Genomic DNA, 12,399 nt, shown 5'->3' with positions numbered 1-12,399 from the left:
TTCTCTGACTGGCTTATTTCACTTAGCATAATGCTCTCCAGTTCCATCCATGCTGTTGCAAAAGGCAAGAGTTCCTTTTTTTTTTACCGCAGCATAGTATTCCATTGTGTATATGTACCACAGTTTTCTAATCCACTCATCTGCTGATGGGCACTTAGGCTGTTTCCAAATCTTAGCTATGGTGAATTGTGCTGCTATGAACATATAAATTTGAATACCACTATTACATAAAGATTTTCAAAAGGTGGAAATTAATTGGAAGGTTACCTAGACTTCAGGGCTATACCCAAACAAATATATTTTATGTACCTTCTGCAATATACAACCCAAAGAACATACCCCTATCATGACATTCTTATACCTTCTTTCATACTACCCTTCAGTTACATATTTCAATTACTAAATATTGTTAAAACTTGATGCCTGAACAAACATTTATTATCATAGGGAGTTTAAAATTAATAATACATAACATCAGTAAACAAAACTCAGTTTTAAAAAATAAACATCTTGCCCTGGCCAGGTGGTTCAATTGGTTGGAGTGTCATCACATACACCAAAAGGTTGTGAGTTTGATTCCTACTCAGGGCACAAACCTAGGCTGCGGGTTCAATCTCCATTAGGAAGGGTGTACAGGAGGCAACAGGTGGATGCTTCTGTCTCATATCTGTCTCTATCTCTTTCTCTCTCTCTCCCTCTACTCTCTCTAAAATCAATAAATATATCCTCAAATGAGGATATATATCCTATCTAATAAAAGAGAAACATGGTAATTGGTATACGACCGCTACCCTTCCCATTGGCTAATCAGGACGATATGCAAATTAACTGCCAGCCAAGATGGCGGTCGGCAGCCAGGCAGCTTGAAACTAACATGAGGCTTGCTTGCTTCAGTGACGGAGGAAACCAACGTTTCCCGCCTGCCTTGCCGGCCTCTGAGCTTGCAGTTTAAGAAACATTGTAACAAATATAGCAGCTAAACAAAACCCCAGAAACCTGCTTTCAGCGAGCCGGGATCTCAGAGCTGGAGTTATACATTGTTTCGATTATAGAACCGAAACAAACCAGATACCTGCTTTCAGGAGCGGAGGCCTAAGAGCTGGAGCCTCAGATCTAAAGCTGGCCCAGAATATAAAAAAAAAGAAAAAAAGGAGCGGTTGGGAGCTTCAGTCACCCGCCAGCCTGAAAACAGCCCTCAGCCCCTCACCCAGACTGGCCAGGCACCCCAGTGGGGACCCCCACCCTGAAGGGTGTGTGACCAGCTGCAAACAGCCATCATCCCCTCACCCAGACTGGCCAGGCACCCCAGTGGGGACCCCCACCCTGATCCAGGACACCCTTCAGAGCAAGCCAGCCAGCCCCCACACGTGCACCAGGCCTCTATCCTATATGGTAAAAGGGTAATATGCCTCCCAGCACCCGGATCAGCGTTACAGGGGGCAGCGCCCAAACCCCCTGATCGCCCTGCAGCTCTGTGTGTGACAGGGGGTGGGGCCACAACCTCACTATTGGCCCTGTTCTGTTCGTGACAGGGGAAGGCGCCCCAACCCCCTGATCAGCCCTGCTCTGTGCCTGATAGGGGGGAGCTCCCCAACCCCCTCATCGCCCTGCAGCTCTGTGTGTGACAGGGTGCAGCACCCCAACCCCCTGATCGGCCTTGCTCTGTGCGTGACGGGGGAGCTCCCCAACCCCCTGATCGACCCTGCTCTGTGTGTGACAGGGTACGGAGCCCCAACCCCCTGATGGGCCCTGCTTTGTGAGTGACAGGGGGCAGCGTCCCAACCCCCTGATTGGCCCTGCTCTGTGCGTGACAGGGGGTGGCGCCGCAACCTCCCCATCGACCCTGCCTTGAGTGTGACAGGGGGCGGTGCCCCAACCCCCCAATCGGCCCTACCCTGAGGGTGGCATCGCAACTCCCAATCTGCCCTGCTCTGTGCATGACAGGGGCTGCGCTCCAACTCCCCAATCGGCCCTGCTCTGAGCCCGACCAGGGGCTGCACCTAGGGATTGGGCCTGCCCTCTGCCACCCGGGAGCAGGCCTAAGCCAGCAGGTCATTATCTCCCGAGGGGTCCCAGACTGCGAGAGGGCACAGGCCGGGCTGAGGGGCCCCCCATTCCCCCTGAGTGCACAAATTTTTGTGCACCGGGCCTCTAGTGTATATATAAAGAGCCAGGTTCCATAATGTCAAAAATGACCGAAGGTACGACCGGATGCCAGGCTATGCACGTAGCAGGCTCGGGTGGGCAGGGACTGGCAAGCGGGCTGAACTGCTGACCGCTCGGAGAGAGAGAGGTGGGGCTGATCAGCTGCTGCTGTGGATGCTGGCGAGGACCGGAGAGAGAGAGAAGCAGGGTCTGATTTCCAGCACTGAGGATCAGACCCTGCTTCTCTTTTTCTCTGGGTCTCACCAGCAGCCGCGCCTCTCTCTCTCCAAGAGGTCTGCAGTTCAGCCCGTTCATCAGCAGCCTGGGGTGGCTGCTGATCAGCCCTGCCTCTCTGATCAGGCCTGGAGATAGGCCTGGAGACACTGACTGGCATAGAAACTGACCAATCAGAACCTAATCTGGGTGAACTGCGAAGGCAGAACCTAAGGTGGGGGCTGAGGAGGGGTTTTAAGGGCATCAGCTGTTTGGTGTAAGGTGTAAGAAAGCGGTTCAATTTTTTAATGACCAGTTTGGTAGTATAGTGCGTATGGCTATCAGGCCAGATATAGGGATTATGTATTTTTGTCTGCCAAGAGTATCTCCTCCTGCTGAAAAAGGCTCCTCCTACTCCCCATTTAAGCAATCCTATCCTATATAATCTATCTATACTAATAAAAGGGTTAAATGCTAATTAGACCAGGTCGACCAGCCATCTTCTGGACATCTGACTTCCTTCCAGACAAAGCCATGGTGGTGGGGGCTGAGGCAGACAGTTAGGGGCAACCAGGCCGGCAGGGGAGGGCAGTTGGGGGCAAGATCAGGCTGGCAGGGGAGGGCAGTTAAGGATGAGATCAGGCCGTTAGGGGAGGTCAGTTAGGGGTGATCAGGCAGGCAGACAGAGGCAGTTAGGGGCGATTAGGCAGGCAGGCAGGCAGGCAGGTGAGCAGTTAGGAGCCAGTGGTCCCAGATTGCACAAGGGATGTCCGACTGCCGGTTTACCGGCAGTCAGACATCCTCCAAGGGGTCCCCTATTGGAGATGGTGCAGGCTGAGCTGAGGGGAGCGCCCCCCCCCCCCGCCGTGCACGAATTTCATGCACCAGGCCACTAGTAATTAATTAAATAAATAAACAAATAAATAAATAAATTGAAAATAACTCAAACTATTACATGACAGATAGGCTGTTTTCAAATCAGTTTTTCTTTTAAAATATTTTGAACATAATGAATTTACTTTGAGCATTTGGATCAAGGTATTCCTTAGTTTTGTGGCAAAGATTGCTGGCCCTTGTTTAAACAAAATACTTTTTTTCAAATTAACATTCTACATTCCTTTCCTTCTAAGCATTTTATTGCCATTATCCTGCATGTATCTTAATGTAGTATCTCAAGAATTTTTTATTTTGTTAAATATTGTTTCTAATTATAATTTAACTCGTTGCACAATATTCTGGTATCATAATATAGCAATACTTTTTAAATTGTTGGATTTTTATATTGCTTCCATGTGTTCATAATTGTGAAGAATGATGGACAAATATTTTGGGCATGAATCTGTGTTCTTGTTTTGTATTATTTTCTTAGCATAAATTTTCTAAATTCAGCATTTGGTTTAAAGTATATTAACTTTGATACATCCTATTTAGCCACTCTTCACAAACTCTGAACCAATTATACTCTTATCAGCCAAATAAAAAAAAAAAAACAACCCAATTTCAATACAATTTAATAGACATCAGAGATTATTTTTAACAATGGCCAGTTTGATAGAGAAAAAAAATGTCTCTTTCAATTTGTCTTTGATTGATTCCTAGTAAAGCTAAATACTTCGTTCTTTTTCATATTTTTATTAGTGATTTGTGGCTCTATTTTGTAAATTGCTTTTTTTCATTGATATGATCATCTTTTCCTAATTAATTTATGAGAGCACCTTACAGCATAAAGAGAATGCTTTGATACATATTGGAAATATTTTCCCTTGATTTTCATTGCAATGTCATTTGTTTTTTATAAAATGATAATTTTTAATTTTTTATGTAGTCAAATACCATTTTAAAAAATAATATTTTTTTGTTTTTTTGCACATAAAGTCCTTCAATTATCTCAGGATTATATAAATATATTTTGTCTTGTGCTTTTATACTTTTTTTGCATTTAGATTGATACACATTTGGCATTCACTTTGGTACATGGCTTATGAGAAGGATTCAAATCCCCTCTCCCCCAAATGGTTAGTCAGTTGGTGGTCCCTGCAACATTATTAGTGATTTGTAATGCCATTTCTGACAATTTTACTTGGATTTGTTTCTGAACAGTGTCTGCCATTGATTGATGTATCTATTTACATCCCATGATATTCATTGGATATATATTCATTGAATATCCACTTCACACCAGGCATTATACTGCTAAGTATAATACCTTGTAAAACAAAGTTCTAGTCTTGATGGTCTTCATACAGGAGATATGGGAAGCTAATCAAGAAACTTAAGAGAGAATATAGAGGGAGGAGGAAAGGAAAGGAGAGGAGGCAAGATAAGATCAGGAGAAGTGGTGAAGGGGGTGGGTAGATCCACGAATAGGGAGAGGAAGAGGGAGATTGAGAGAGCCCACCTATAGATTCATTAAGTAGTTTCAGAATAAGGTGTGGAAAATAAACTGGAAAAGTTAAAGAACTGATGCAGAATGAGCAATTGGAAGGTTACTGGGTGAGAGGTGATATTGTCTTGGATGACAAGGATGATGATAGAGATAAAGAGAAGTGTTTAGATTTGATAAATATATATAAAAGCCTAAGTGACCATTATGACTGGTCGACCAAATGACCAGTCACTATGACACACACTGACCACCAGGGGGCAGATGCTCAATGCAGGAGCCACACCCTGGTGGTCAGTGCGCTCCCACAGCCAACCTCCCATGGTTGGCCAACCTCCCGTGGTCCCCAGCCAGGCCGAGGAACCCCACCCGTGCATGAATTCGTGCCCCAGGCCTCTAGCATTTAATGAAAAGAATGGATAGAACTGGTGCCTAATTGAAGCAATGCACTTGTAAAATAATCTGGAAGTATAGCCTTGATTTAAAGATAATTCCTTGTAATTTTAATTATAAATAATTTGAATGTAAATTAGTAAAATTTCTATTTTCCATGAGTGGCTAGTCCAGAAAGTAATGAATTTTAACTATATTTGTATTAATTTTAACCTTTCAGACCTAAATGACTCTCCTGCTATACAGAAATAGGTTTTCAATCATCAATATCATTTTTTAGTTTGTTTCTAAGTATAATCATAGCCACAAAAACCTCTATTGTAACTCATTCTGTTGGCTGCTGACAACTCTTCTAATTGTGATCAGATAGTGAGATTTTGATCCTATCGCTGGAGTTTTCTGGTTGTTACACTTCTGATAATGTCTTAGCTGCCAATGAAGTTTATCAGAACAGCTTTTTAGTTTGATGCAGTCTCATTTGTTTATTTTTTCCTTTGATTCTCTTATTCTAGGAGCTGTATCTATGAAAATTCTGCTGCGAGAGATGTCTAAGATTTTGCTTCTGTTTTTGTCTAAGATTTTTATGGTTTCATGAAAGAAATCATCCTCAAAATGCAAAGGGAACCCACTGTATGAGAGAACATATTTGCCAATTGGATAAAAGTTAATTTTCAAAAAATATATGAAGAACTCATACAACACAACAAAAGGAAGACAAACAATCCAATTAAAAAATGGGCAGCCTTGGCTGGTGTATCTAAGTGGTTAGGGTCACAGAGAAGGGTCACACACAGAAGGATCACAGGTTTGATTCCTGGTCTTGCCTGGGTTTGACCCTCAGTCCGGGTTGGGGGCAATGCAGGAGGCAACCAATCTATGTGTTTCTCTCACATAGATGTTTCTCTCTGTCTCTCTCTTCCCCTCTCTTTTTTCTCCCTCCCTTCTAGTCTCCAAAAAACAAAACAAAACAAACAAGCAAACAAAAAAATTAATGGGGAAAAAATGGGCAAAGGACCTAAATAGACACTTCTCCAAAGACGACATACAGACATCCAAGAGACATATGAAAAAGTGCTCAGTCACTAATCATCTGAGAGATGCATATTAAAATGACAATGAGGTATCACCTCACACCTGCCAGATTGGCAACCATCAATCAATCAACAGACAGCAAGTGCTTTGCCAAGGTTGTGGAGAAAAGGGAATGCTAGTACACTGCTGGCAAAAATGCAGACTGGTGCAGCTACTATGGAAAACAGTATGGAATTTCCTTAAAAAATTAAAAATCAAACTATTTGACTCAGTGATTCCACTTCTAGGAATATATCCTATGAACCCTGAAACACCAACCAGAAATAATATATACACCCCTATGCTCATAGCAGCACAATTTACAATAGCTAAGATCTGGAAACAGCCCAAGTGCCCATCAGTAGATGAGCGGATAAAAAAGCTGTGGGACATTTACACAATGAAATACTATGCAGCTGTGAAAAAGAAGGATCTCTTACCCTTTGAAACAGCATGTAGGGACCTGGAGAATATTATGGTAAGCAAAGTAAGCCAGTCAGAGAAAGACACTCTCACTTATATGTAGAATCTAATGAACAAAATAAACTGATGAACAAAATGGGCCCAAAGGCATGGAAGCATGGCACAGACTGACAGATCTCAGAGGGGCAGGCAGAGAATAACCAAAGAACCTATATGCATATATGCATAACCCATAGACACAGACAATAGTGTGGTGAAGGCCTGGGATGGGGTGGGAACCGAGTGGAGGGGGGCAATGGGGGACATTTGTAATACCCTTCAACAGTAAAGATAAATTAAAAAAATATCAGAACAGGTTCCTAGGTACATGTCAACCTCAGACATTTGTTCTGCTGTATTACCAATCTGGTTCCTGAGACACAGTGAGATGGAGATGATGGAGATGTAGGGACAGGTCCAGACCAGGATGGTTGGGCATTTGGTCTCTCAAATTACCCTAAAACATCTCATTTGATTCATGAGTATGTATAAGCCAGAAAAATATATAAATAAAATTTATATAATGATTTTCTATATTATGAATGAAACTTATAACAAACCTGGTATTATGGGGGCAGACACTGATAATGAAAAATAGGTGTAATCAAAATAAAAAAGCTATGTCATTGGATGATATCAGCGGGGAGCCTTAAATTATTGGCATTAAACATCAAACTCTGCAAGTAAGAGAAAAACTGATTTGAAGAAAATACCAGGATGTACTTTACTTATGTAGAAAATGACTGCAAATTTAATCAACCCAGGATGAATATGTGAACAAAGTCTATGCAGTATGAAAATAAATATATGTCTTTATTACTTACAAAATGGTACAGATGCTAAATTTATAACAAAACAACTTAAATTCTTTTTAGATCAGTTAACTAAATTTTAATTAAATTTCCTGTGTTTTTCACTGAAATTAAATAGCTCCTAAAATAGGCATGAAAGCATAGTCTTTAGAAATGTTTCCTCCAGTAATCAGTGAATTTGGAGACATGAAGATTTGTTTCAGAGCGTGGACTTCAAAAACTTCCCACTTCATACAAATGGAATCTGAGTATTGTTTTTAAAGATTCCATAAAAGTACAATTGCTTGAAATTATCCTTATATGACATTCACAGTATGTTGTTAGACTTTTTTTTTTTTTAAGTTCAGTTTAGAATGGAAGATAATAGAACTCACAGTTCTCCAGAGCAGCAAGATTGGAAATGTGGCTCTTGTCCACCTGGTGTTCAGTTGCCACTGAGGAAAATTCAATGTTCCCAACATTCAAGATGGCAGCAAGTATACTGTATACACTTCCAAGTTGCTGAAACACACCACACAAATGTTAGCATCACTATGCCCTGGAATATGGCAAGTGACTATGATGGGGACACACTGGGGAGAGCCCTTAGGCTCCAGAATAAGAAGGTCATCCTGCAGACCACAGTGTCAGACTAATAGACCCAGCTGGCATAGATCCAAGGATGCCCTCTTCTTTCATTCATTTTAGAGGTGAGCATGGTATCTTTTTCTCAGTGAATGCTTAAAATATTTTCTGAATGTAGATGTAAATGAGGAGCTCCCCTCAGAGCAAGTAGAAATAGCTAAATCATTAGGCCACAGAGAAATCTATCCATGCAAAACTTAACTTTGGACATTAATATGGTCATTTCCATATATGTTCCTTTTCCTTGAGTCCATCTTAAAAGTGAGATTGTATGTGTGGATATAGTTAAGGAAGAAAATTCAAAAGAGCCCAGTACCAAAATCAAAGAGTATATGTAGCTGAAGAATAGGTAGGAGTTCAACAATAAAGATTTTTTAAAAAAATAAAATAAAACAAATACCTGACAAGGTAAAATAAATAAATAATAAAAAAATATGTTCCTTCCAAAAAAAAAAAAAGAAGAAGAAGAAGAATAGGTAGGAGGCCCTGAAGGCATTTTGTCAAGAAGTCTATGGCAATTCTAGGTGTCATTCCAACTATGTTCATGGTGCAGCGAGGAATAGGGAAGAGAGAAAATCCTTTATTGCTTTCTTATTTTGCTGCATTTATTTTAGCCCAGCTCCTATACTCAACAAAAAATAATTATCTCATCCACTCCAACATTCCAAGTCAAGATAAAAGCTGAATATGAAAAATATCTTCAGGAATATTTATTCATTCATATATAACATATACGTTCAATGAATATATAAATATATTTGTTGAATGAATCCTCACCAGCATTTGATGTCAGTATTTTAGAGTTTGGCTATTCTAATAGGTGTGTTGTGGTATTTCATTGTTGTTATAGTCATTTCTGCTGCTGGACTTAAAGATCCTGAAGATGAGGATCTATGTCTGGTCCTCAGATCCTATTTAATCTCTGGCCTACTGTCTCCCACATGGTCAGCAATGGCTCAGGGTTTGTGTAATCAAAGAGTAAGTATGCTTCTTATGGTAGACTAGAGGCCCAGTGCATGACATTTGTACAATGCGGGGGCGGGGGGTCCCTCAGACTACTGGCTTAGGCCCGCACTCCTGGGGGAAGTGGGACTAAGCTGGCATTTGGACATCCCCCAAGGGGTCCTTAGCGCCAAGAAGCAGGGAACTCGTCTTCTGGCTGAGTGGCACTCCCCCTGTGGGAGCACACTGACCACCAGGGGGCAGCTCCTGCATTGAGCATCTGCCCCCTGGTGGTCAGTGCACATCATAGCAACCATTCGTTCCACTGTTCAGTTGATTTGCATATTAGAGTTTTATTATATAGGATAATCAATGCCATTGTGGGGGAAAAGCCAGGGAAAGTAGGATGAATATATCTTCTTGTGGTTCTTTATAAAATATAGGATGTATCTGATTTATAAAACATAATATTCCAAAAGTTTCTTTGTTAAGTGACTTTGAGACATGGAGCATAATGCTGTAAGACAAAGCACCTTCCTTCCTGATGGCTTTATCCGCCTCAGGTGTGACCTGCTCAGAAGGAGAAAGGAACATGTCCATAACAGAGCATACCACACTCACAATCTAACTGAAATAAAAGGTAGAAAATAACACTATCAAATTATATTAAAAATAAACTAAAAATAATTTGATGAATAAGAATAGATCCAGAGACAAATGGTAGGGGACGGGGGGCGGTTAGAGAGCAACCAAAGGACTTGTATACATGCATATCAGCATAACCAATGGACATAGACACTGGGGCGGTGGGGGCTTGCCCAGGGTGGGAATGGCTGGGGGGAAGGAGGTCAATTGGGGTAAAACTTTAGACAATAAAAAATAAAATAAATTTAAAAAAAACTAAAACTACATTCTCAAACAAAATGATATAGAATTCATGAGTAATAATTATTTCTGAGCTTGACACTATCCAATCTGTCTTCCACACAGCTGTCACAGGGATTCTCCCAGCAGGCAAATCAGATCATCTTAAGTCCCCAATTAACATCCTTCAATGGCCCCTATTCCCTTAAAGATAAATTTCCAACTCCTTCCAAGACATAAAAACAAGAAGGTTCGGCATCTTCCGGTGCTTCTGCACCTTCATGTCCAGCTACTTTTCTCTCACACATTTTTCAGCCAGGCAAACTCCTTTAGGTCCCCAAATTCCACATTATTTTCATACTTTAGTTCCAGTTCACATTATTCTTGTCCCCATTATTTTTTAAATTTTATTTTTCAGTTACAATTTATATTTAATATTATTTTGTTTTCATTTCCAGTGTACAGCATGGTGGTTAGGCAATCCTATACTTTAAAAATTGTCCCCCCCGCCCCCCCGCCCAATAATTGTTGTACCCACCTGGCACCATACATAATTATTATAATTTTATTGAGTATATTCCCTATGCTGTATTTTATATCCCCATGACTATTTTTTAACTGCCAATTTATACTTCTTTTCTTAAAAATATATATTTTATTGATTTCAGAGAGGAAGGGAGAGGGAGAGATAGAAACATCAATGATCAATCGTCTGCCTCCTGCATGCCCCCCACTGGGGACTGAACCCTCCACCTGGGCGTGTGCCCTTGACCAGAATCGAACCTGGGACCTCTCAGTCCGCAGGCCAATGTTCCATCCACTGAACCAAACCAGCCAGGGCCCAATTTGTACTTCTTAATCCCTTCACCTTTTTCACTCAGTCCCCCAGACCCCCTACTCCTCTGGCAACCATCAGTCTATTCTCTGCATGTATGGATCTGTTTCAATTTTGTTTATTTTTTTCTTTAGATTCCAAATATAAATGAAAATATATGGTAATTGTTTTCCTCTGACTTATTTCATTTAGCATAATACCCTCTAGGTCCATTCATACTGTCACAAATGGTAAGATTTTATTATTTATTAGGGCCAAGTGATATTCCATTGTATATATGTACTACATTTTCTTTATCCACTCATCTAATGATAGACACTTAGGTTGCTTCCATATCTTGCCTATCTCTACTAATAAAAGGGTAATTTGCTAACTAGACCGGATCAACCGGACATCTTCCGGACATCTGACTTCCTTCTGGACAAAGCCATAGTGGTGGGGGCTGAGGCAGAGGTGGTTAGGGGCGATCAGGCCAGCAGGGGAGCAAGCAGTTAGGGGCAATAAGGCTGCAGGGGAGAAAACAGTTAGGGGCGATCAGGCTGGCAGGGGAGCAAGCAGTTAGGGGCAAGATCAGGCCAGCGCAAGAGAGCAAGCAGTTAGGGGCGAGATCAGGTCAGCAGGGGAGGGCAGTTGGAGGCGATCAGGCCGGCAGGGAAGTAGTTAGGCGGTGATCAGGCTGGCTGGGGAGTGGTATGGGGCGATCAGGCAGGCAGGCAGAGGCAGAGGCAGTTAGGGGCGATCAGGCAGGCAGGGAGGCAAGTGGTTAGGAGCCAGCAGTCTTGGATTGTGAACTGGCAGTCAAACGTCCCCCAAGGGGTCCCAGATTGGAGAGGGTGCAGGCCAGGCTGAGGGACTGCCCCCCCCCCCCCGGAATGTATTTCATGCACTGGGCCTCTAGTTGTAAATAATGCTGCAATGAACATAGGAGGCCATACTTTCTTTTGAATTAGTGTTTTTGCACTTCTCTGAATAAATTCCTAGAAGTGGAATCACTGGGTTAGGAGGCAGTTCTATTTTTAATTTTTTGAGAAAGTTCCATACTGTTTTCTACAGTGGCTGCACCAGTCTGCACTCCCACTTGACAGTGTTTGAGGAGGTCTCCATTTTCTCCACATCATCACAAACACTTGTCATTTGTGGATTCATTGATGATCACCATTCTGACAGGTGTGGGGTGCTATTTCATTGTGTTTTTAATTTGTATTTCTCTGACAATTAGTGACATTGAGCCTCTTTTTACATATCTATTGGCCATCTATATGTCCTCTCTGGAGATGTGATGATTCAGGTGCTTTGCCCATTTTTAAATTTTGTCCTCATTCTTTTATTTTTTTTTAATCCTCACCCAATGCTATGCCTTTATTGATTTTTAGATAGAGGAAGAAAGAGAGAAAGAAACAGATTTGAGAGAGAAACATAGATCGGTAGCCTCTCTCATGCACCCTAACAGGGACTTGACCCTTTACCTTTTGGTGCACAGGATGATGCTCCAACCAACTGAGCCAACTGGCCAGGGCTTGTCCCCATTCTTTTCGCATACTTTCTTCTTACAACTTATTGACCAAAACTTCATGTTTCTGTATTGTTTTAATCATGTAATTAACTACATTTTATTGAAGCTTTGCCCTGTGTATGTTTCTTCTATCAGATGATAA

General features: G+C 41.7%; 1 protein-coding gene across 1 annotated transcript in view; it reads right to left on the bottom strand.

Moving 5' to 3' along the window:
- The window catches only part of MYO3A (myosin IIIA), a gene marked incomplete at its 5' end in the record, with an annotated part of 203,401 nt that overhangs the window by 93,864 nt on the left and 97,138 nt on the right, over positions 1-12,399 (bottom strand). Inside the window, one exon of the mRNA XM_081104147.1 lies at positions 7,854-7,980. Coding sequence (XP_080960273.1) covers positions 7,854-7,980 — 127 coding nt within the window. The remainder of the gene's footprint in view (positions 1-7,853; positions 7,981-12,399) is intronic.

This window comes from Myotis nattereri (genome assembly GCF_964212035.1).
Source record: "Myotis nattereri genome assembly, chromosome: 1".
Lineage (NCBI taxonomy): Eukaryota > Metazoa > Chordata > Mammalia > Chiroptera > Vespertilionidae > Myotis > Myotis nattereri.
The sequence above is the reverse complement of the archived record's forward strand: the minus strand, read 5'-3'. Positions and strand labels throughout refer to the sequence as shown.